Raw genomic sequence first — 26,802 nt, 5'->3', positions numbered from 1 at the left:
GACTGACATTATACTTTCCGTCTGGAAGACAAAACAGGCTGGGCACTTAACATTTTAACCCAAAAACTGGTCACCAGATGAACAAGAATTAAGCTTTTACTGCATTCAACGCCTGAGATTTCAGAGTATATCTACTATACCTAGGGTTAATTTAACTACACACTTAAAGAATTTAAACTTAATGTGTTTAAGTGTGAACTTGAGTTCTGCTTGAGGTGTTCTTTCATTGAATTTCCCAGCATTTTTGTTTCTCCTCATTTTCTGGAAGATCTATGAAAATATGGGCCAGAGTATTATACTCCCTGGTTTCCCAGCAATATTCAATAAACTGCCCACTCATCTAATAAACAACCACTTTTTTGCATGTGCTTACTGTGGATATCTATATACATAACTAGAGGCCCGGTGGACGAAATTCGTGCACGGAGGGGGGATGTCCCTCAGCCCAGCCTGCACCCTCTCCAATCTGGGACCCCTCGAGGGATGTCCGACTGCTTGTTTAGGCCCGAGCCCACTGGGCTGCTGGCTGCTGGCTCCCAACTGCTCGCCTGCCTGCCTTCCTTCCTGATTTCCCCTAACCGCTTCTGCCTGCCAGCCTGATCACCCCCTAACCACTCCCCTGCCAGCCTGTTTGCCCCTAACTGCTGTCCCCTACAGGCCTGGTCACCCCTAACTGCCCTCCCCTGCAGGCTTGATCGCCCCCAACTGCCCTCCCTTGTAGGCCTGGTCCCTCCCAACTGCCCTCCCCTGCTGGCCATCTTGTGGTGGCCATCTTGTGTCTACATGGGGGCAGGATCTTTGACCACATGGGGGCAGCCATCTTGTGTGTTGGACTGATGGTCAATCTGCATATTACTCTCTTATTAGATAGGATAGAGGCCTGGTGCATGGGTGGGGGCCAGCTGGTTTGCTCTGAAGGGTGTCCCGGATCAGGGTGGGGGTTCCCTTGGGGTGTGGGGCGGCCTGGGCGAGGGGCCTGTGGTGGTTTGCAGGCTGGCCACGCCCCCTGGTGACCCAAGTGGAGGCCCTGGTATCTGGAATTTATTTATCTTCTACAATTGAAACTTTGTAGCCTGGAGTGGAGCCAAGCCTCCTGCTTGCTCCGTGGCGGCAGCTATTTCTGTTGGGATTTATGTATCTTCTATAATTGAAACTTTTTAGCCTGGAGCGGAGGCCAAGGCAGGCCAGTGCTTCAGAAGCTTGGCTTCCTCCATCGCTGGGGGAAACCCTAGCCTCCTGCTCTTTCTAGTTCCGTGGCTGCCGCCATTTCTGCTTGGATTTATTTATCTTCTATCATTGAAACTTTGTAGCCTTGAGTGGAGGCCTAGGCCGTCAAAGGCAGGTGGAAAGCTTGGCTTCCTCCATTGCCGGGGAAACCCAAGCCTCCCTCCTGCTCTCTGTGGCCGAAGCCATCTTGGTTTGGTTTATTTGCATATTTGCTCCTGATTGGCTGGTGGGTGTGGCTTGTGGGTGTGGCGGAGGTACGGTCAATTTGCATATTACTCTTTTATTAGATAGGATAAAAAGCCAATGGCCATAATGCCATAATGACTAGAACAACCAGTCACTATGACGTCCACTGCAGACAGCGAACCGGCCCGATGGGGGTAGGGGCAGCTGGCCAACCCCCCTGCCACCCTTCCCCCCAGCCAGCCCTGTTCCTGATTGCCCCCCCTAGCTCAGTAGGGAGTGGCACAGGCCGGCCAACCTCCAGCCCCTCCCGCCAGCTGGCCTGGCCCTGATTGGCCCCAGTAGGGGCTGGGCTGGCTGGCCAACCTCCCACCGTTTCCTCCCAACGGGCCCACCCCGATCTGCCTCGATTGGGGCTGGGCTGGGCCGACCAGACCCCACCGATGCATGAATTCGTGCACTGGGCCTCTAGTAGTAAATAACACACCTATGGTCCCTGATTTTAGACATTTTAGTCCTGCTTTTAGACATGTAGCCCTTTCTTTTGAATGTTTTAGTATTAAGGAGGTGGAAAAGTGGGGAGGAAAGAGAATACATATCTAGACCAGGGGTCTGCACACTTTATCTGTAAAGAGCCAGACAGTAAATACTGTAGGCTTGATGGGTCATCCCATCTCTGCTGCACCTCCTCATCTCTGCTGGTGTGATGCAGAAGCAGCCAGAGACAAAATATAAACAAACGAGTGTGACTGTGATCCAAAAATACTTTATTTATGGACATTAATATTTTAATTTTATATAATTTTCACGTCATGAAGTAGTGCTCTTTTGATTTAGTTCAACCATTTAAAAATGTAAAACCGTTAGCTCACGGACTGTACAAAAACAGGAAGTAGGCTGGATTTGGCCTACAGGCTGAAGTTTGCCAACCCTGATCTAGATCAGTGAACCAACAAGAATACATCAGAAGAAATAAGTACTCTGAAAAAATAAAATGGAATAATTACTGGGTGAGTGGGGGCTTCTTTAGATAGCTCGGTCAGGGATGGGCTCTGCAACGTGACTTCACTTGAGCCAAGATCTGAAGGGCCAGGAGAGACACAGCACATGGAAATGCAGTGATAAGGAATGCCAGGTACAGAAACAGAAAGATGCCAGTATAGTTGTGGAGCACTGAGCTAGAGAAAAAGGATCAAGAGCTGATGTTTACAGGGGAGAAGCATCTAGGGTTCTGAAGGCCATGGTAAGGCATTATATTTTACCTGCAATAGGAAGCTACTGAAAAGTTAGAAGCAGGGGAGCAATATAACCTGATATATATTTGAAAATTATTATCCCAGCTCTTGTGGTGGAAAAAAATAGGATCCTCTTATAGAGGGGTAGAAACATACTAGTAGACAGCATGACTGGTGGCCGGGAAGGAGGCCCTGAATAGGTCCAGGCAGGTGTGGAGGTGGTGTAGGCTCTGGGGTCAGCAGTGGTAAAGGAGAAAAGTAATGGGATTGAAGCTCTGTCTTAGAGTGATAACAGGATGTGGTATATCTAATGTTGGGTAGTGAGGCTTTAAAGCAAAACGTCCAAAGGATATATGGAATGGAGGGTTGCAAATTCTTGGAACATTAAATTACTCTTGACATCAGTAGGGCTTCATGTCACTTTAGCCTTCTTTCATTTCCAGTTATACACAGGATCAGAACTAGGAATAATAAACTTGGGGCAGGGCAGAAGTACTCAAATCAAGTTGAAATGAGAAGTAGATGCCTATGATCAGGTCCAAAAAGAGCTCCAGGACCATGAGTGATGGGCAAGGATAGTGAAATCAACAATGCTGGACCCTTGATGAAAGGCCTTGGAGAATTTTCTCTACACTTCTCCCTTGGCAGTCATTTATCAGAATTTGTCATCTTGCCTGGATTTACAAGGTATTTTGTTTGGATAGAGATCCCTATACATTAGTACCCCACAGTGAAATTGAATCTCTGAATGGGATTTCCTGAGGGTTAGCTTGAGTAGAGCCAGTGCCGGATCTAGTATTTAAAGCTCCTAAGCTTCTGATGGATGGAGCTTAGAGCACACACATGTCAGTGGAATGTCAAATTGGACCCAGAACCTAGAAGGTATGTTGGCACGTCAGTGGGCAGGATACACCTGAATATCAGGAGTGTTCCCATGGCCCCGAATCAAGCAGTAGCTCCTCTTTATTACCTCCATCAGGTGTGGCCATGTCATGTTCACCGAAGCCAGCACAACTAGGTCACCCTTGAATCTGAGAAATTACTTTGCTAGGAGGCTGATTGAGGAAAAGGCCTAAAGCCACAGATGTGGAAAAATTGATTTTCTGAAATTCAGATCCCCTGTAAACAAAGGATGCTTAAGCTCACATTCTAAGGAAGGATTTAGTCATTGGAAAGTAAGTTGAAAACAGGCTCAGGGTCAGAAAAATAAAGCACAACCATTTGCTTGTGGATTTTAAGGTTACTCTGTGTGTTTTTTTTCCTGTTTGCTGATTTATCCATTTTATGAGCTTACACAGCTTGACTCATGCAAATTCAAGACTGACAAAAAAAAAATCCTTGTGGCTTAAAGAATGGAGTTGAAACAGACAGACAGACAGACAGACAAACAAACAAACAAACAACATGGGCTGAATGTCCATTACACTTCAGGTGCTACTTTTAAGAATCCCTCACCACAGACACTGGAGATAGCAGGCATTGTTTCATTTAACACCGACAGTAACCCTGTGAGGGAAGGGGCATTATCTCCCTTTTGGAGATGATGTCACTGAGGTCCAGGGAGGCTAAATAACTTGTTTAAGGTCACATGCCTGGAAAAGAATAAAGCAGAGATTTAAATCCTGGCCTGGGCACAGGGACGTGTATGAAAGTGAGAAAGAACATGGTGTATTCAGGGAAGTGAAAGTTGATCAGATTGACAAGTAGAAGAAGGAAGTGAGTTTCAAGGGTCAAGGTCAGAGACATTTGTGGAGTGCAGAGCACATAAGATCTGACACAATTCTGAATGCTTTTTTCAAGGATTTAAATGTTATTCTAAAGATCTGAATATCCACATGTGTTATATATTGCATATATACACACACATACATTTTTTCATTCCTACTTCTATATGGAACATGGAGTAAATGTGGATTAGGACAGGATGGTTAACTACATCAGTAACACCATTGTTAAGATCTTACTTCACACTCCCTCAGGAGTAGCAGTAGCATTTTGTACATATATATATATATTACTTTATATTTTCAAGGTACTTGACCATCTCTTGGATCTTCACCAGAACCCTGAGACAAGGCTTAGATTTGTATCTCCATTTTGCAGATGAGGGAATCTATTCTCTGAGAGAGGAACTGACCTGCCCAGAGTTCCAGTGGCATAGCTGAGTCTAGAATTCTCATTTCCTGAGTCTCTCCAAAAGGTGGGCTCACAAAGCCCTCAACTCTTGCCCGAGCCTCTGAGCCAAAGGGATTTTTACCTTCCGGATGCCGTCATGCTTCATTTCAATCACATGGAGGGTATAGTTGGTCCGGCGTCCTTTCTCATTGAACTGCACGTTTCCTGTCAGGCCTTCAAACCGCACCTGGAAAACAAAGTCAAGTGGCAACCAATGAACTCATAAGGTGTACTTCATCTCTGTTGGCTTTTTCTGCTGAAGTTAAAATTCAGAACCCCAGAATGTTACACAGGATGAGGTCTTGGAGTAGCGTCAATACTAAAGAACTCTCTACTCCCTTGCCCATAGCAGGTATCACTACTAGAGCACAGTTCTTTTTCCTACTAAACTGAGATTCATTCTGAAAACATTTTTATTTTCTATTGCTTTAGGCTAACACTAACAATCTCTGAGCCATCTCCAATTAAACACCCCCACCAAGAGCACCACCCTTCCTCAGACACACCCCCTTCAGATGAAGAAGCTGAAGGAGGCCAGCTAAGGAAAGGGGGTGGTAGGCTATCCCTGGAAGTCAGGAGAAGACCTAGACTAGAAGCCAGACTTATGGTGCCTTGGGCTATGCTTGGATATAGTTTCTGAATTCTTTGTGAGTCCAGGGAATAAAATACTTGGACATCTGAAGACCTGGAATTGGGAGACCTGAAGTTTCCCCCAGCTTTCCTCTGATCAGCTGAGTGACCTTGGGCAATTCACCACTCTACACCTCCATTTTCTAAAATTCCTGCCCCAAGTACCTTAAATGACACAGCAAATGAAAGTGTTATGAAAAGTTAAAAGCACCTGAGAAAACTCTTTATGTTAAGAAGAGAGCAAACAAATGTTCAGCAGGTCTTAGTTGGTTAAAACAAAATTTATATTGGAACCCCAAAGAATGCTGCATGGGATTTCTCCTCCACAAAGGAGTCAGATTAAATGTTCATGACCTCTTCAAGTTCATATTGAAGGTCCAGTGGTCAACAAGAGCATCCAAAGGCGTTTTGGGCCAAGCCTGCTGTTCTGGAGGTAACCAATAAATCTCATCCAAGTACACCCTCAGACTGAGGATGAGTCTAACTGCATATCATTGGCTCAGGTACCAGAAAGTACATTCTCTAATGGTGACCAGCTGTGTGTCCTCAGATTAGTCTGGCCTAAGGCCAGAGAGGTGAGTCTCTAGCGGTTACCAATACGAACTTGGCCCTGTACCCCAGCACTTTTTATTTGCCCCTTCTTTAAAGAGCTTAAAAGGAAGCCTTGCAGTGTTTTATCTTTTTCTGACAGTGACCAACTCCTCTGGCATCAGAAGGTATAAGAATAGTTGGTGTGTGTGTGTGTGTGTGTGTGTGTGTGTGTGAGTGTGTGTGTGTGTGAGTGTGTGTGTGTGTGTGTGTGTGTGTGTGTGTGTGTGAGAGAGAGAGAGAGAGAGAGAGAGAGAGAGAGAGAGAGAGAGAGAGAAAGAGAGAGAGAATATGAATGTATGAATGTGTGTGTCTGCTCTGAAGCTGAGGCTGACCCTCTCATCACCTTGTGGTGTGATTTCACAGTGGGAAGGCCATGACAGGCCCCCAGTGCTGAGCAAATTACACAGCAAGCTCTTCACACTCAGGAGAAATCTGGAGAAATCTCACTCTGGAAAGTCTATTCTGGCTTTGCTTTTCAGAGAGAAAACAAAGCACAGACCTGCTACAAAGAATTAGAAAAAGGAAACAATCTCTCAGCAACTTTGCCTTCTCACCTTGGCCATCTCCTGCCCATTTTAAGCTTTTCCATTCGTTCAGGTTCAAGGGTTGCTAAGTACCAGCTTAAGTGACTCATTTGAAAAAAAAAACACAAACACACACAAAAAAAACACAGATGGGGATAGATGTGCTGATGACTGGATTATAGACTGTTTTTCTCCAACAGAGAGCAGTGTCATTAATGATCCAAATGGGCACCTACTTTTTGGCCCAGTCTCAAGTCTCATACCAATTATCAATGGCAGTTTGCATGATGTCTCTATTACTGTTTCCCCATTTGTTTAATGGGATCAATTAGAGTTCAGTGTATTTTAAGGTTATTTTAAGGATTAAATGAGATTTTATGATCAATCCCTGGTCTGCTCTGACCATCCATAGCTCCAAGAGCCCAGCTGTTATTTAGCTCATCATCCACACATTATAGGTATTCTTTCTCAGGAGTTTGCCTTCCCTTTGAAATTAGGTCTTGAGTCCAAAAGGCAGGAACTGTCTTACACTCCTATTACCCACTTCATCCCAGATCTCATCTAATAAAATGCTGAGCATACCTGCATGTTGATATTCTTGATCATTGGCCAATAGATTGTGAACACAAAGAGTGAGAGGAAGAACAGATATTCTTCAGTTAAGGTCCTGGGATGGGCTTCCAGGAGTGACTATGCCCTCTCCCTCACCTCCTGGTCATACAAATATATATGTGTACACATGTGTGCATTTTTTCTGGGAAAAAACGAGTCCAAAGCTTCCTCCTCTTCCTTCTCCTCCTCCTCCTCCCCTTCTCTTCCTTCTCCTCCTCCTCCTCCTATCTATGGCCCCAGATGCTAAGCCTGATTTGGAGAGCTGGGTCTTCTCTGCCAGCCAGAGCCTACATATGCTCACTGTAATGCCTTCTCCTTCCTGGAGCACTGAGGGCTTCCAGGATGTGAGCTCATTAATATTCAGATTGGCTCCCTGGATGTCAGGCAGGGGGCAGACAGGTGGCTGATGATCTCCACTCTGCTGCTGGGGAAATTATAGCAGGATGAGGGGTAGGGGTGCACCGATATTGCCCAAGACCATGTGCTCTTTGTTGCTGGCTGGGCCACAGCTCTTGCGTCTCCCCTGGGCTTCAGGTCAGAGCAGTATGTGTGCAGAGAGAAGTAGCAAGTCCACGTGGATTAGAGTTTCAGTGTTGCCATTAACTAGCTGTATAATTTTGGGAAGACTTTCTTAGCATTTCTGAAACTCAGCTTCTCCATTTTTAAAGCACAATTAATAAGAGTAGCTACCTCAGAGTAATATATTTAGGATTCAATGAGATCAAACATGTAAAGTATGTTCAGAGTCTTGTACCTAATAAGCCTTTAACACATCATAACTGATATTACCATTATTTTTAGAACTTCACTCCCTAGTATTCTAGCCCTCCAGGTAACTGGTGCTGGGCCTCCAGGCCTAAGTCACAGACATTCCATCTGTAACAGAAGCGGAACCACAGGTCCCCGGCTAATGTGTGACTCAAAGGCCAGTGGTCAGGGCAATGACCTGAGCCCCTAACCCTTGTACTAAGGACTGAATGTCACTGGGACTTACCCAGCCCTTTGTGGGCACACAGTTGTTCCCTACTGGTGTGACTACTTCAAGAGATGGGTCTGGAAAGCAAAGTGAAGAGACAGTGGCCATGTCTGTAAGTGGGAAGGTCTCAGAGGTCAGTGTGTACAAGCAAAGACCCCTTGGGCCACAAGACAGGCCTGGATTGGGGAGAGGAGCCCTGGATGAGGTCTGGTCCAACCTTTACTAAACTGCTGTGTAACTCTGAGTCACTGCCCACTCTGGGCTGGCTGCCTCAGCTACAAAGTGAGGGAAAATGGACATCATTACATCATTACTCTCTAAGACCTCTTTCAGCAATATATTCTAGTGATTGTGGGTACTTAACCAGGATTTTGAAAAGGAATCAGTTTGAACAGTTGATCTTAGGGTCAGAATGTTGGGTTTTATTTTCATTTTTGTTTTTGTGACTAGTTCCTCCCCACCCCCAGTAGAGACGGAAGGGAATTTCTTGCAGGCAGCTCTTGCCTTCTGTTATCAGCCCCAGTGCATGGCCCAGGCATGGGCATGCTGTCAGGGAGCAGTGATTGGCTGCTGGAGAGGCAGGCACCTGTCTTGACTCCAAGACAAATAAAAGCAATCATTATTCTTTTGACTAAGGTAACTGCCTCCTCAAAAATCCTAGTGAAGGCAGAAGCAGAAGAATGAGTATACATTACAACCAGAAAGATGTGGGTTAGACCACAGGAAAATTAATTAGATACTTGGAATTCTTAGAGGCAGTTGTGACACAGGAACCTTCTCTCTCCCACCTCCTCATTGTCATGACTAAATAAAGGGAAGTCTGTAGGGGATCTGAATGATCTCAAGGCCACACAGAGAGTATATCAAGGTCACCCAGAGAGCCAGGGACCCAGCTGAACTTGGAACCCAGCTCTCGTGCTTCCTGGTTCAGAGCCCTTCCTGCCACCCAGGTTGCTTTCTAGGCTGCATCACTGTCATGGTGGCGTCAGAATATCCTTCCAGGGACATCATTAAGATGGGAGAGGCAAGGCAGTTAAAAGGGTTGTGCAGATGAGGGCAAGTTCCGAGGATCTTCTAAGTCAGGAATGTTAAATATAGAGCCCACGTGTATAATTGTTTCATCTTACTTCTACAGAAGACATATTACTAATTGGAGATTTATACTCTTCCCTGTTGAATCTAGATTCAGCCTCAAAATCCTTTGCATAGCCAATTGATTGGAGTGGGCATGACCATTTTTCTATCCCTGCTCTTTAACTGTTCTTAAGTGCAAACAAAATTAATGACTGCAATGCTGAGAAGCAAGGAAGTTGAATCTCAAGTACTGAGAAACACTGTCAGGGCTCCTTCATGAAATGTGCACAGAGATCAAAGGTCATGAAGAAATCCCGAAAGCCGGGGCAAGATGGGAGAGTCTCCAGGAGACCACTGAAGTGGTTCAGTCTCATCCCTGTGTATTTCAAGTCCCCTTTCCAAATACGGAATCGCCGGCATATTCCCTAAGCAGAAAATATAGCTTTTACGCTACCAGGAATGACTATTCCATACTATTGTTTTTAATTTCTTCATGAGCTTCCATGTAATGCCAAGAGCCACACACAGTGCAGTGATGTTCCAAATAGGCATGCTCCACCTTTTCTTTTAAATAGCAACATTCCAGCTGACACATGCTGAAGTGCCCTATGAGGCTCTCAGAAGATGGGCAGCCACTGCCAGTCTCACCTGCTGAAGGGCTCTCTGGATGTCGATCCCCTGGCCCCAGGGCACAGCTGGGTTAGCCAGGCAGTCCCCAGCATTTCCCCGGCGGGATATATCGATTCTTTGCCTCCTCAGGCTCTGGAAAGCCTCAGCCATCACCTTCACCCCATCATAGGTGAGCGCAGAGGTGTACTGGTGGGAGGAATGGACACGGTTAGGTGACAGCACTGATAGGGAGGCAGGGGGGAGCTGTATTTGGGTAGATGCTTCCTGGTGACGAGAATGCCTGGAGTGGGCCAGATACAGGGAATGGGAGGGAGGCAGTGGTGAACCAGGAGGTGCCTGCCCCTTACGTGGGGGCTTCTGTGAATTGCTAGCCAATATTGCCCTCCTGAAGTGTGTCTTGCTGGCTGTGACTTTGGAAGAAAAGCTGGGATTCTAGATTTTCGTGTGCAGTCTTGCAATTTTATAATGTTAGCTCATTGGAGGAAAAAAAGAATGCATAGATTAAATTCAACACATCATAATCATCGGATAGAGTCCATGAAAATACAGTTGCTTTTCTCCATGTTAAAGTCACAGATTGGGAACTCAGAGGAGCTGTTTATTCCACCATCCCTTGTGACATTAAAACAAAAAATAATCCAGGAAGGGTAAGCACTTAGCTATTTTTACATGTGACTCACCCCAGGGGCAGGTTTACAAACTTTCCCCTTGTGCTTATTCATGATAACTCCATTCCACCCCGCCTCCCCCCTCCACCCCTCTCTTGCCTAAAGGAGGATAAGATGTTGATGAAACAGAACCAGGATAACCGTCCAGGATAGTATTTCCTGGCTTTGGGACTCACGTTTGTCATCTTTGTTAATTAGTCCCCAGTGCCTAGCATGTTCTCTGGCACATTCAAAGTTCACAACAGAGGGTTGTAGGATGAATATATAAGTATTTTTTCCAGTTTTTAACTTGGATTCTATCACATTTGATATAATATGTACATATTACATTTTGCTATTTTTATAGTCTGCTCCACTCTTTTCAAAACTGGGGTATTTACATATTAATTTATTAACTGCTATGTGGTTTGCTCATTGCTTTAAAGCACATCTGTGATTTTGTTTGCTTAGGTTCATATTGAAATACATCTTCATTTTGAATTGCTAAGTGGGTTTGAGTAAAAGTGGGAGGAGACACATCCCAGTTAAATGTCCTGCCATTCACAAAAAGATTGACCTAGTGACAACAGAAAGTCACAGAGGATTCCCTGATTTCCCAGATAAACAAATCTGGCCTCAGGATCCTGTTCAATGCAGAGTTCCACAGAGTCACTGCCACGACACGGGAACGAAAAATTACCTTCTGCCCGTATTCTAAGCCATTGTCAAATAGCAAACAAAATAGATTTGGGCTGCAGGATTTAGAGCTGCATTGCTGGGAAGTGGGCAGCAGACAGTCTGCATGATAATTGGGAGTTGTCTCTCTGAGGCAGTCAAGTGCTTGATATTACTTATTTAGATTTCTCTGATTTTTAGCTGGGTACATGGCTGACCAGAATAAGGGCCGGCTCACTGCACAACTCAAGGTAGCTCAATCAACAAACAAAAAATGTGAACAGCATACCTCTAGAGCTGTGCAAAATGGTGCCCCTGCACAGAACAGAGATGCCTTTTTTCAGCCTTCACTGTAGCTAGCTGGGGCTAGGTTTCTAAGACATAGCCAGTAGCATGTGGGTGGAAGATCTATGTGTAACTTCTGAAGAGGGCTCTTAAAGGAAACAGTTGTGCTTTTTATTTTCCTGTTCTCCTTCCTGCTGGGTAGACTACTGTGGTAATGGTTAGAGCTTCAGCAGCCATTTTGGGCTATAAGGTGGCTCCAAAAGCTGAGGACAGCAGAATAAGAAAACAGAAGATGACTGAGTGTTTGATGATTTATATCTGTTATATAAGCCCTGGATTGCTGACTTCTGAATTTTGTTTATATGAGAGGAAAACAAAATGTCTCTTTTGTTAAAACCATTGTCATTCTGGATTGTCTGATCTTTGGAGCCTCAGTCATTATGGATATCTTTTCCTTAGCTTGTTTCTCTTAGAAAGCCTGTCCTTGAATGGCTAACATTGTACAGAAATCCGAGGCCGGCCACGGGGCCAGTTTGGTCCTTTACTCTCTGCTGCCCATCTCTTCACCTTAGGTCTCTTCCAGTCCACCCGGGTGTGGTCTCGAGAGTCGCTATTCTTCCACTGCTGCATGATCTTGGCTGGGATGGTGTCTGTGTAGTTCACCAACTGGAAACCTGTCACATTTGCTCCACTCTCCTTGAATTTGTTTAAGTCAATGTCCATGAAACCCTGTGCAGGGAGGAGGAGGAAGAAGTCAGAACATGTTGCCTGGATAAATCCATTTAACCATGTTACAGAATCACAGGATTTTCCAAACTGTTCCAGAAGGTGGAACCAACTTAATAGAGAGGCAGTTGTGCCTCCCTTCCTTCTGAACTCGGTTATTCCTTAGTTTGTGCACAAAGTTGTCACAGTGGTTAAGAGTGCTTGCTCAGGAGCCAGCGGTATTTGGTTGAAGTAATGGCTCTGCTACTCATAGCTATTAGTGATGCTACATTGTACTAAGTTACCTGATGGTTTCTTATCTCAGTAATGGAGGGTAGGTGATTGGGGAGAAAAAGCAACGTAACGATGCATGTCAAGTGCATAGTGCAGACGGAGTGACCAATAAATGGTGGCTTGGATTATTATGATGCCATAGATACAGAAGAGAATTGAAACATAGGAGGTTGTCTCCTCTCCCACCCCCACCCTCCACCCCTTTGAGAGAAGGGGAATCTGAAATCCAAGCTCCTGTGGACTCTCCAAAGCCACACAAGTCTGTGGAAGAGGCTGGATTCTGATAATCCCTTGCCCTGTGCTCTTTCTTGTACCACAGACTAGATCTTTACTCAATGAGGCCTGCACAACTATAACATCTACAAAGGATTCTTTAGTCAGAAAGAAACTTTCCTCCCGATTTGGTGAAGTTCATTTTAACTCAGGAAGCCTTCAACTTAAACAGGAAATCTTGTATTTGTATAATCTATAATGTACAGTACTTTCATATCTACAGCCTCATTTCCCTTTATGAGTTTATAAAGTAGACATTATATGTCTATTTGCCAAATATAGAAACTGAGATGCAGTTGGAAAATCGACTTGCACCAAGGCAATTCACTGAATTAGCTGTTTGCTCACTCACTCCTCATGCAACAAACATTTTTGAGAACCTGTGAAGCACTATTCTAATAGTGAATAAAATAAGTTCCTTCTCGTATGAAGCTTATATTCTAGTGAGCAAGAGAGATAATAAACAAACAAGTAAATATGTGGCATAGCATAAATAGTATCATTTAGGAGACTAGGCAGTAGCAATGAGTCATATGGCAAAAGATAAAGTTGGACAAGAGGATGAGGAGAGGAGGGTGATGCCATGCTTTGGCAGGTAAGATCAGGATGAGCCTCCCTGAAGAGGTGGTGTTGGCACAGGGACATGAGTGAAGGGAAACCTTGTAGTGAGCTATGGGAACATCTGGGGAAGGACATTCTGAGCAAAGGCTCAGAGGTGGGAGGATGCTTGGCATGTTCCAGAAACTGAGGAGGTTGGTATGGCTGTAGCATTGTGAGTGAGAGGAAGAAAGGGCTAGAAATGCAGTCAGAGTGGTAGCCCAAAGCTGCTCACATAGAGCTTTGTGATTTGGGTTTCTTTTCAGGTATTGTTGGTGGCCCACTGCAGGGATTTAAGCTGTGATCATAATGTCAGTGCTCTGTGGGCTCCAAGGCTTGGAAAAACTGTCAAATCCTAATGGGTGAAACTGGAAAATGAGCAGGGGAAGTAGTTGATGGATTGAGGGTGGGCAGAGTCCTGGACTGGCAGCCAGGAGCCCTGAGCGCTAGTCCCAGCTCTGCCTGTCCAAGTCTCTTAATTTCTTCCTGACTTGATCTATTTTCATTTTTCTCCCTATATATGTTTTTCTTGATTTCAGAGAAAGGAAGGGAAAGGGAGAGAGGGATAGAAGCGTCAAAGATGAGAGAGATCATTGATCAGCTGCCTCCTACAAGCCCCCTACTGGGGATTGGGCCCACAACCCAAGCATGTGCCCAAACCAGGAAACAAACTGTGACCTCCTGGTTCATGGGTCAATGCTCAACCACTGAGCCACACTGGCCGGGCTGATCTAGTTTCTTTATTTAAAAGATCTAGCCATAAACAACTTCATGACTCAAAGATACTCCCCAGACCCTCTGCCTCTAAAGTTATCTGATTCTTTATTATTTGTATTTTATAAACAAACCAAGCTCAGTCTCACTCAGAGCCCTTGTCCTAGTTATTCTGGAAGTGTGTCTTCCTTGAATGGTTCCTTTCCATCTTTTGCATGTCAGCTAAAATGCCGTCTCTTCAGAGAGGTCTTTCCTGACCTTGCATGCTAAGATCCAGTTTTCACCCTGTGGCCAATGCTGTTGGCGTCCTGCTCATTTCCACCCCCCTTCACACACTGACAGTCTACTTTTTAGACTAACTGCAAATACCTGTTACTTCACCTGTGTGTAAGGTAAGCCAGATGTGTCAGGGAGTTAATATGCCCAGAGAAGCTCTCAACTGATGATAGATGGAGAGTTAGCAGATCAATACTCCAGAATCCTCTCCCCTTTGGGGTGGAATATTGCTGCAGTGTGCTCTACACCATGCCTGCAGATCCCCGAATGAATTGAGTTCCTGTACCCCGCAGGAGTAAGTGCCTTGATAATGAGCCTTTAATGATCATCTCTTCCCTACTTCACTTCCCTAATTCCCTGCTTTTGTTTCTAGCATTGGCACCCACAGAAAGTACTTGTACTTAAATCCTTGTCTTAAGACTCGCTTTTGGGAGAACTTGATCAAGCTACAACCAACACTCAGTCTATCCAGTTTTTTTCCTGTTAGGGTTTCTGCAGAGTATTTACACCATTTGAGGTCATCTCCTTCACTATTTGTTCCCTTGTCTTCTCTCCTCCCATTGGAATGTCAATTCCATGAGGGCAGGGACCTTTTCTGTTTTGTTCACTAATGCTTCCCAGAACCTAGCACCTGGAACAGTGCCTGGCACAGTGTAGATGCTTAATATATACTTGTTGAGTGAATGAATAAAAGCCAGAGACTTTCCTCAAGCAAGAATGCTGATTAGCCAGGGGAAATACGATCAGCAGGCAGCAAATGCCAGTGTATAATTTTCATTGTTTGGAAAGAGAAGCTCAGGTTGGAAACATTTTTTGAGATTAATTTTGCTCATAGCCACAGTTTCCAGACTTTCACAGAGGTCTACTGATTTGCACATGGTTTTAGCAAGCTGTTACCACAGATGAAATCAGAATTAGGTTCTTGTACCCAATATGCATTTGAAGACATTATACTACCTAAGAGCACAGCTATCCCACCACTGGTTAAAAGCTAATCCATAGTCGAGAGATTTCCCATAATTTTTAGAGACTTTAAAAAGAGCATTTTGTTCATAAAATAACTATTGAGAGAATGAAATTGAAATGATCTCCCGCAGTCAAACTCTGTCATTTGAAAATGCATAACAAGCTCCTGGGCAGTTGATACTGACTGCCCCATCTTGAACATAATGGAGGCCAAGGGAAATGGCAGAGTTTATTCAAACACTAGAGGTCTGGTGCATGAAATTCGTGCATGTGTAGGGTCCCTAGGCCAGGCTGGCAATCAGGGCCAATCTGTGGGGCGACCAGTGGGGCGATTGGGGGGGGGAGCCCTGCTGGCACCCGCCTTGGCTGGCCTGGGGCCTGCAGGCTGGGGCAGCTCCTGTGTTGAGCATCAGCCCCCTGGTGGTCAGTGCACATCATAGCAACCGGTTGTTCCACCATTTGGTCAATTTGCATATTAGGCTTTTATTATATAGGATAAATGCCACTTGACTCCACCACCAGAATGTCTGATTACAAGGTTACTGGAGCCAAATCTCAGCTACATCTAATAAAACTGATGGGATCCCCTGACTGAATTCCTCTGCTCCCCTGAGAAAGAGTGGGCAAAGATTGATAAGACAAGCCCTCATCTGTGATATTAGGTAAAAGAGACAAAATCAGGGAAATGAGTTTCTTATTATTACTAAACTTGATTTCCCCGTAATGCAAGAGAATACTCTTCCAATTCAGAAATATGTTCTTGACTATGCAGGGGAAATAAAGGTGTTAACTATTTGTCCTCCTGTTAACTGGAAAATTCAACTCACTTTATTCCCCTGAGCACGCTAATTAAACAAGGTTTAATTACATCATTTTCTAAATTTTGGGGCTGTTTTTATTTAAAAAAAAACCTTGGGAGATAATATTTGGTAATTAGTACTTTTTTATTTGCTTCATCTGTGCTATTAATTATATAATACTAGAGGCCTGGTGCATGAAATTCGTGCACGGGGGGGGGGGGGGGTTGTCCCTTAGCCCAGCCTGCACCCTCTCCAATCTGGGACCCCTCGAGGGATGTCTGACTGCCCGTTTAGGCCCAATTCCACTGGGATCGGGCCTAAACAGGCAGTCGGACATCCCTCTCACAATCCCGGACTGCTGGCTCCCAACTGCTCGCCTGCCTGCCAGCCTGATCACCCCCTAACCACTCCCCTGACAGCCTGATTGATGCCTAACTGCTTCCCTGCCAGCCTGTTTGCCCCTAACTGCCCTCCCCTGCAGGCCTGGTCACCCCTAACTGCCCTCCCCTGCAGGCCTGGTCCCCCCCAACTTCCCTCCTCTGCCGGCTTGGACACCCCTAACTGCCCTCCTCTGCAGGCTTGATCGCCCCCAACTGCCCTCCCTTGCAGGCCTGGTCCCTCCCAACTGCCCTCCCCTGCTGGCCATCTTGTGGTGGCCATCTTGTGGTGGCCATCTTGTGTCCACATGAGGGCAGGATCTTTGACCACATGGGGGCAGCCATCTTGTGTGTTGGATTGATGGTCAATCTGCATATTACTCTTTTATTAGATAGGATAGAGGCCTGGTGCATGGGTAGGGGCAGCTGGTTTGCCCTGAAGGGTGTCCCGGATCAGGGTGGGGGTTCCCTTGGGGTGTGGGGCAGCCTGGGCGAGGGGCCTGTGGGTATTTGCAGGCCAGCCACGCCCCCTGGCGACGCAAGCAGAGGCCCTGGTATCTGGGGTTTATTTATCTTCTACAATTGAAACTTTGTAGCCTGGAGCAGAGCCAAGCCTCCTGCTTGCTTCATGACAGCAGCCATCTCTGTTGGAATTTATTTATCTTCTATAATTGAAACTTTGTAGCCTTAAGCGGAGGCCTGGGCCAGCCAGGATGTGAGGAAAGCTTGGCTTCCTCCATCAACGGGGGCAACCCAAGCCTCCCTCCTGCTCTCTCCAGCTCCGTGGCTGCTGCCATTTCTGTTTGGATTTATGTATCTTTTATCATTGAAACTTTGAAGCCTTGAGTGGAGTCCTAGGCCGGCAAGGGCAGGCGGAAACCTTGGCTTCCTCCATTGCCGGGGAAACCCAAGCCGCCCTCCTGCTCTCTGTGGCAGTAGCCATCTTGGTTGGGTTTATTTGCATATTCGCTCCTGATTGGCTGGTAGGCGTGGCTTGTGAGTGTAGTGGAGATTAATTTGCATATTACTCTTTTATTAGATAGGATTGTATAAAGATGAAGCATTGCTAATTACATTCTATTAAAGATTCAAACTATGAAGTTTGATCCTCACTACTCTCTTTGAGCCATATTGTCTATTTTATAACCTTTCCCCGAATACTGAATGCTTTTCTCTGTACACTATGACTGCTGAATAAAAAATAAAATTCATCTACAAGATGCTCCTTTTCAAATTATTCAATATGAGAACTCAGGTCTCCAAAACCTGGACTCCTTCCACTGTCCCTCCAGTGCTGCAGCAGATGCTTCCGTTCATAAAGTGACTTTGTCTCTTATAAAAAATGGGGTTTTGTGATGACCTGCTTGGTCACTATGCTCCTGTCAGCTTCTTCAGCATCTTTGTAGCATTTCACACAGTCCCATGAGTGACTGATGAATGGGTGACATGAGAAGAATGCTGTGCCTATCATTTTCATTCAAGTGCAAATAAACTGTCTGGTGTACTGCAGGCTCTCAGGATAAAGGTCCTTAACCTGAGGGGTACATCAGAATACATTAGGGAGCTTTTGCAAAATAGCCATCCCTAAGGATTGTCATTCAGCCGCCTGGAGACTGTATATCTGTATTTTCCAGAGCTCTAATGCTGGTGAATCAAAAACCAAGGTTCAATATGTTAAAATTATAAAGTCAGTCATTAGAAGAATTTCAAGTAATAGCATAACTAACAAACATTGAGGACAGGATGTGGGGAGTAGTATAAAATGATTCATTATCTTTCTAATGGGGAGTCATTGACGTGATTAAATTTGATAAAGCAAGAAAAACAGGCATAGACATATTATTTAGACATGTGGAGGAAATGACCATAATCACTAAACACAGAGAAGGTTTAAAATAGTTATTTCTGAGAAGTGAGATTGGAGAAAGCAGGCATTTGCTTTTTATTTTATACCCTTCTGTTATACATGTACTAAGTGAATATATTTTCTTTTTCATACCTTTTAAAAATAAAATTAGATCCCTAGATAATTCTGAAGCACTTTGCTGGGTAGAGATTATCTGTTAGTTCCTGGAAAGTGGGAGGGAATGGTAGTGGCAGAAAAGGGAAGTCTTGCATTTATTTAATTTTGTTATGATCTGTTAAGGGGGCCCTGTTTAATTTGTTATTTTTGGCCTGGAATTAACATTGGTGATGTTAGATGCTCTACTGAAACACAGCTCCAGAAACATTGCTCATAAAAATAACACAAACAACAATAATGGCAAAAATGCCTCTTACTATACATTCTGTAACTTCATCTAAACAATCTTTTGAGAATTATGAAGTTCCTTTCATTTAAAAATGAAAAATGAAATAATCAGTTGACAGTCGCCTCTAGATTTATTTTACTAGCAAACATTTCTTAAGCTCTTATCCTGAGGCAGGCATTCTATTGAATGCTTTATATGCACAATTCTATTTAATCTCCCACACAACCCTGAGAGGTGAACATGCACAGGAGGCACTGGAACATGCACCATAGGCATAAATGAGTGGGTATTCATCCCAATTTTAGGTTGAGGAGCTGTGGTTCAGAGACCTTTAGAAAGTCCTCTGAGATCATACAGCAGGCAAGGGTTAAAGTAGTGGTTCAACCATAAAATCTGTCTTCTTCACTAGTGTGTTACATTGTCTTGCCAGTGAAGGAACATATGAGCTTAGCTTTAGGATGGTGTTTCCAGATTGCCCCAGACAAAGAACATCAGGCAGTGTGGTTGATGCAGTTAATAGCCCAAAATAAATGTCTTATCCTGCCAAGAGTATAGCTTTTTGTCTTAAAGGAACATTTGTGAGAGAGCACACTAGGTTTCTTTTTTTGAAGCCAACATCATAAGGTTGGTTAGACATTTCCCAGGCCTCTGATAGATCTGAAGCCTATTATTGTCCACTTACCCTACATCTATACCAGGGGTTGGCAAATTTTTCTGTAAAGGAACAGATTGTGAATGTTTTAAGCTTAGTGTACCATATGATTTCTGTTGTAACTATTTAATACTGCCATTGTAGAATGAAAGCAGCCATCACCAATAGTAAATGAATGAGCATGGCTGTGTCCCAATAAATGTCACATACTTTTCATATGGTTTTCACATGTCATGAAATATCATTATTCTTTTAACTTTTTAAAAAATAATTTAAACATGTAAAAACTATTCTTAACTCATACGCCAAACAAAATCAGGTGGCTGTTGACTTTGACCCAGGAGCCATAGTGTACTAACATCTGAAGGAAAGATGTCGGAGATCAGATCAATCCCCTCATTGTACAGACAGGGAATCTGAGAGGCAGAGAAGAGACTTGTGGCCTATGATTGTATGATGGTTTAGAACTGTGGTCGACAAACAGCGGCTCACGAGCCACATGCGGCTCTTTGGCCCCTTGAGTGTGGCTCTTCCACAAAATACCACGGCCTGGGCGAGTTTATTTTGAAGAAGTGGCATTAGAAGAAGTTTAAGTTTAAAAAATTTGGCTCTCAAAAGTAATTTCAATCGTTGTACTGTTGATATTTGGCTCTGTTGACTAATGAGTTTGCCGACCACTGGTTTAGAAGATTAGCTGGGATTGGAATCTGTCTCCCCGATATACTCATTGTGGGTAGGAAGCAATTCAATGCTGACCAGCTATTTGAATAAAATGGGAGTAAAAATGTTCAATTAAGTAAATTAGTTAATGTAGTCATTTTGTCTATCATTTGTCAATTATAATTTCAAAGGATTAGAATAAAAAGGCCACTTCAAATAATTATGATATCCTAAAGAGATATTTAATGCTACAGCTCCATTAGATACACTTTCATCTTGCTGTAAAGATCTGGGAAATGTTTTAAGGATCATGACCAGGCTCTGGGCTATCTTATAACTATTAATTATTATGTGCACCTGGAAACAGAAGACATGATTAGGTGTGCTTACTGGTTATTTAACCTCTATGAGGCTCAGTTCTCTGCAAATAGAGTAACACCTATAGCACTGAATTGGTGAAAGATTTAAAAGAATACATTTATGCACTATGTCTGGCATATAGTAAGTGCTTCATGAATATTAACAATCATCATCATCATCGTATTCACCATCATCATTGGCATTGGGTCAAAACAGGTTTTTCCTTTTTCTCTGCAATTCTTTCAAGGGGTCACGTCCAAGCTGTTCAGCTCTCATCATTCTGCCAGTTCAGACACTACACATGTCAGAAGGAAGAAGGAGTATTAAGGGAAACGGGCCAAGGAGAAGTTTATTAAACAATCCCTGAGACACTCCTCCATCTTATCCCCTTGAGATCCAAAAGAGGTAAGATTGAACAGAGCAAAGAACTTGCCCTTTGTACTCTGAATGGAACAAGCTGAACATGCCACGTTTCCCCAAATTGTCAGATCAATTCTCAGATGACAGCTCCATTGAAAGAACAGTTGTAGAGAAGTGGAGTTTGAAAAGTTGTGTTATATTAGAAATGCTTGAAAAAAAGAACAAAGAAAAAAGAAAAAACAGGGGTGGTCAACCTAAGAAATAATGGAAGACTAAGAGACTGAGTGAAGGATGTATGTGAATCCCAGAGGGCCGTCATGGGGAAGAGGTAGAAGATTTTTTTTCTCTGAGGCTCTGGAAGGCAGATTAGACCAATTAAGGGGCAGAGGTCATGGGAGGCAGATTTTGGCTAAAATAATAATAAAAACAACCACTACAGTGCTTAACATGTATCAAACCTTTACCATGTAGTAGGCACTGTGCTAAGTACTTTATTTGTATGATTTCATTTAGCTCCCATAACAATTTTGTGAAGTGGATACATCATTATTCCCATTTTTCAAATTAGAAATCTGAGGCTTAAATGAATGGAGAAATGTCTGCCCAACATAACACAGCTAGAGGAGGGCAGAAATTACATAGTCAGAGCCGGTAACTAGACTACTTGTTTTCCAACCTTTGTACATTCTGCTTCCTGACCACTAGTCCAATTAATACGATTCGTTTAGCTTCTGTTCTGCAGTGAAGCACTTGGAATGCCCTTCAGCTTTAGACTAAGAAGGAATTGGCATTTTTCTGGGAGACCAGGACGTTTGTCCCCAGCTTCTTTAATGTATGCTCTTTACCTCCATCACTCAGAGGCCTCTCCAGCTTTCTCTCTGAGACTGCACTGGTCCCTCTCATCTGCCCTGGGAGACTGTGAGCTCTGAGAGGGCAGGGGCCTTGGTCCCCAGGGTGTCCACAACACAGTGCCTGGAGTAGGCCGATTGCTAACTTCATGCTGAAGAATGAAGGAATAGGTAACACATGTCTTTTCTCGCCCTTTTCATGATTTTCTCTTAAGCTTCCATCCTGTCAATTCTCAGTCTCTCAGTTTTTGTCTTGTGGACAAAAGAAGTCTTTTCTTGGAGCTCCAGTGGTGCAATCGGTTAGCGCGCGGTACTTGTAAGAAGTCTTTTATTTTTAAATATATTTTTAATATTGATTTTTAGAGAGGAAGGAAGAGGGGGAGAGAGATCGAAACATCAATGATGAGAGAGAATTATTAATTGGCTGCCACCTGCATGCTCCACACTGGGGATTGAGCCCGCAACCCGGGTATGTGGCCTTGACCAGAATCAAACCTGGTACCCTTCAGTCTGCAGGCTGCCACTCTATCCACTGGGCCAAACTGGCTAGGACGAAAAGAGGTCTTTCATTGACTTTGTGTGTGTGAGTGTAGTATATTCTGAAATAGGTCATAAATAAGAGGTGTCAGGAAAACAGTTGTAAGGGCAACTACATAAATTCAGTCTTGTCTTTGAACCTCAGGAACTATTCACGCTTAGGCAATGGTCTCATCCTCTCCAGGCCCTAGTGTATTGATCTGCAAAATAAGGACCTAGGCTGGATCAGTGATCTTTCCAACTCTATTCTGGTTGCAGGCATTGTAGAGGTTACCACGTTGGGTTGGGGGAAGGCAGAAGGACAAGGAACCAGATCCCCATCCTCCATCTTCTACCAAAGCAACTCTGCTTTTTATCTGTTTCACATACTGGGGATTTCCCCAAGATTCTATTTGAAATTGGAGCTTTAAACTAAAAAGTCTAGAAACTTCTGAGCCAGTTCATTTCTCTCTCAAGGGCTCTACCAGCTTTGATCTACAATTCTGTGGTCACACAGGTAGGTGCATATGAATATGGATATATGTGAATTCATGGAATATTCCTGGGCTGAGGACTTAGTTGTGTCCTCAAATAACCATTTCTGTGCATCACGGTCCTCACATTTCCTATTTTATTCACTTTAATCAACTGAACCTTTAATGTGTCCTCACCCTCTATAATCCCTGGTAACACACAGGCTGATCTGGTTTCTACCAAGTCAATAAGACATGTAGCTGTACTTACATCAGCTAAAGCACCATCTGTCTTGGAAAAAAAGCATGAGTGTTAACTTATCCAAATACATTTGAAACCAGGGAAGTAGGTACCTATACATGTGGGTATCTACAAACACACAGACACCCCCTCTTCCACACACAGGTGTCCACTGTTGACAAACATTGCAAAAGCCACTCAGGACTCACAAACCAATTTCTCTCAGTCCAGGGATTTAGGATAAAATAGAGAGGGTAGGTACCTTGACTAATGTCACACAGCTAATAAGTATAAAGCCAGAATTTAAACTCAGGTCGGTTTCACCCTAGAGCCACCTCTCCCAACTATTGTACTACTTAACAAGAGGCTGCAGAAACTAAACGTGACTGTGTGTGGTACTGAGATGGTGGGAAGAGAGGCTCAGAAGAAAGTGGGCATGCTCAGCCTTACAGAAGGCATAGACAGACTTCTCACCATAAGGGAGCAAGGAGACTAAACAACAGTTTCTCTTAGGACTGACGCAGCAGAAGGGCAGCAGCATGGAGCTGGGGGCTTGGATGAACTACCACATAGAGCAAAGCCGCCAACTCAAACATTTCACAGAAGTTCATCTGCAACCACATGATGGAAACGGTTGATGGCCCTGGTCCGTAAATATCCCACCAGGATGGCCTGACCTCACCATGTCTCCTTCAGCTACCTTACACACTATAATTATAATAAAATGCCATCTGTGTATAATAGAACAGTTATCCAACAGGAGTTCCAGGTCAATTGCTGCAACCATAGGCAAGATTTAAACTTAGGCCACCACCCCGTTCCTGCTCCCAATTCCCCATGCTCAGAAGTCACATGGCACAGCGGCAAACACTTGGACTGTGGAGTTTGATAGACCAAGGGGAGAAGCCCAGCTCTGCCACTTTATAAGCTTTGTATTAATACTCTGGTCATTTCTCTGATGATTTGAGTACTCATGTTTGCTGTTCTAGTGACATCAAAGCATTTAACTGTTAGCTCGGTGTTTTTCATACTGGCTCTGCAGATGCATTGTTGGGGCCTACAGGTCCTCTGTTTTGAGAGACCCTAGTTTGGTGTAAGATTTGCTGCTGATGTATCACAGTAGTAAATGCTATAACTTGGAGATGTCTGTTTTGACCACAATCTCAGAGCAGGGAGTGAACACAGAGTCTGTCCTGAGGTTTGGAGGAGGACTGAGAGCCAGCCTGGAGAGCTTGGCCCTCTAGTGGGCTCCAGGGCCCAGAGGCTTCTTTAAGAAATAATGGCCTAGCTTGTCATTTTTGCATGGTTTAAGTTCACTTTAGGGACATACCCATGCTATGGAAATATAAATACAGGTCTACCCTATCATATAAAAATCTGAATACACATATCTACACTAATAAAAGAGAAATATGCAAATTGGCCATACCTATGTGATGCCCACCAGCCAATCAGGGGTGAGTATGCAAATTAACCCACAAATATGGCTGGTTAATTTGCATATGCGGGCATGGAGTGGCTGGGCAGGGCAGGGCAGGACACCTGCTATGAGGGAGAGGGAGAGGGGTGGAGGGAGCTATAGGAATGGCGCTCCTGGCAGAGCAAACACTGAAGGCTCCGGCCGGAGCAAAGACTCTGGCCAGAGCCAAGGCAGTGGCCGGAGTGAAGGCCTGGGTCCTGGGTGCCGGAGGAAAACCGGTGCTGGCAGCCAGAGGAAGGAAGGCCTATTCTTGTACGAATCTTCGTGCAACGGGCCTTTAGTAATCATATAAATACAAACACACTATGTGATGTAAAGTTGGGTAGATTTAGTATATGAAGCAAGTATTCCCCACCTATGCAGAGCACTTTCAACTTTTCAAAGCATGGTGGCGTTTAGCAACATATTTGGTCTCCCCAATGACACTAGGAGCACTTAGAGCAGGAGCTGTAATTACCAATTGACAGATGAGGAAAGGGAGGGCTGGAGAAATGCCCAAGATCACAGAGGCACCTAAGGGTGGTGTTGGAACAATAAGCAGGGTTTTGGCTCCCTGTTTTTGACTCCCTGTCCCTGGAGATCTCCTCTCAGACCTTTAGCCTCCCTCCAGCCTGTCTTCCAGCAGCCCCTCCAGAGCTGTTTATTTGGGTCGCTTCAAAGTGATCTGTTAGAAGAAGGCTGCTGGCTATCTTAAAGCCAGTGCATTTGGACAGGTTCAGAAAGAACTGCAAAATAAAAAGTGAAGCTCCTTCCTTTTGTTCAACCTTTCCAAAGCTTCCCTGGTTTCTAACTCTATAATTACACCCTAATCAGAAACACTCTCAAGGAGGGGGTCAGTTCCCTGCAGCCGCAGGCTAATGATGTGGCTGAATTTCTAAAAATTATCATCTGATGAATTTCGTTATTCCTCTGAAGGGGGAAGAAAAGCATACACCACATAGTTGACTATGTTTCAAACTGAATTAATTAGTAATTTGAAGCCTAATTATCAACTAATCTATTGGAACATGAAAGTCTCTTGTATTTGGATGGTATATGCAATTTGCATCCTATTAGCTAGCAGTTGTAAGAATTTGAGAGCTCATTAGGTCAGAAGAGAAGAATGCAGATCAGAAGAACACAGAAAACCAAGGTACTGACTTGGTGATGCTGTGACCAAGGGGTCACTTGGCAACAGATGGAGGCTGGCGATGTAATTACCTGGGGTCTTTCAGTGGCTCTGAGGCCGCTGATGTGTGACTTCTGTCTTACCCTGGAGAGGTGATTATGTATGCCTCCACCCTTGTTCTTTGTATTCTCAAGCAGCAGGGTGCCCACACGGTTTGGACTCAGAGGTGCCCTGGAGTAGTGGGAAAGGCACTTGGTGTTGCTTGCTCACTGTGATGCTAGGCCTAGCTCTACTACTCACTTGCTGTGTGACCTTGGCCAAGTCACACCACCTTGCTGATTCTGTTTTCCTACAAGCAAATGATACTTAAATGGAATTGACTTTCAAAGTACTTTCTAGCACTAAGAATCTTGGATTCGAGGGACATCAAGGGTTTTCTTTATTACAAAGTAAAAAATTTTATCCTTGCAAATGTTTTTTTTTTTTTTTTTTTAATGGTTGGACTCTTGGCTCCCTAAAAGTCTCTGGACAGCTGCTTTCCATTTAAAATACAAACATCCCTGAGAAAACTAACATATTTAGCCATTAACAGCAGGGTAAAAAATTCAGGGGTGGGGAACCTTTTCTCTGCCAAGGGCCATTTGGGTACTTATATCTTTATTCACTGGCCATACAAAATCATCAGATTAAAAACTAGTCTGTTAGATTTAGTCAAACATTTAATTAACTCACCCCTAATGCCTTGGCAGGGCCAGACCAAATTATTTCCTAGGCCGTATACGGCCCACAGGCCAGATGTTCCCCACCCTTGGGACTCTAAATGAATGTATTACAATAAGCCCTTCTGCTTTCCAGTCCTGAGCCTGAAATATTGGGACAGCCAAGGCAAGGATCAATCAAAGGGGAAAGAAGGGTTAGGCAGGGATATAAGGATGGAGAACAGGCCAGAAAGAATGACAGAACTTTTAGGCAAGATGTTTTGATCTCATTTTTAACTCCTGCATTTTGACCTTAACATACTATATACACCCAGATACTATGCCTTTTTTCTACTAATGACTTTTATTCCAAAAATAAGTAGAGTTCAACAATAAAGATTAAAAAACACACAAAAACAAGTAGAAAGTATCAATGATTTTGTTCAATAAATATTAAAGTTACTCATAGAAATAACCAACACAAAATAACATGGCTAAAACTGAATGTGCTAGAATTATTATAGATTAAAAGCTAAAAATCACATCTTGTGGAAATACATAAAATTGCAAAGACAAGCCAGAATAAGAAGCAAAGTTTTGTAGAAAAAGCTACCAATATGGAAAACTGACAATTGTTCAAGTTGTTACAGGGCAAAATTTGTTATTAATTAAAATATTTTAATCAGTA

General features: G+C 43.9%; 1 protein-coding gene across 3 annotated transcripts in view; it reads right to left on the bottom strand.

The window, feature by feature from the left end:
* GRIA1 (glutamate ionotropic receptor AMPA type subunit 1) overlaps positions 1-26,802 on the bottom strand; it is a 281,311-nt gene that overhangs the window by 91,791 nt on the left and 162,718 nt on the right. For all 3 annotated transcript variants that reach the window (XM_008152248.3, XM_008152247.3, XM_054717031.1), the window contains 3 exons: positions 12,032-12,193; positions 9,876-10,043; positions 4,903-5,007 (listed from right to left, as the gene is read on the bottom strand). In XM_008152248.3, the coding sequence (XP_008150470.1) occupies positions 4,903-5,007; positions 9,876-10,043; positions 12,032-12,193 (435 nt within the window). The remainder of the gene's footprint in view (positions 1-4,902; positions 5,008-9,875; positions 10,044-12,031; positions 12,194-26,802) is intronic.

Source organism: Eptesicus fuscus, chromosome 6, assembly GCF_027574615.1.
Source record: "Eptesicus fuscus isolate TK198812 chromosome 6, DD_ASM_mEF_20220401, whole genome shotgun sequence".
In the NCBI taxonomy this organism is placed as follows: Eukaryota; Metazoa; Chordata; class Mammalia; order Chiroptera; family Vespertilionidae; genus Eptesicus; species Eptesicus fuscus.
This window is presented reverse-complemented; position numbering and strand designations above follow the sequence as displayed.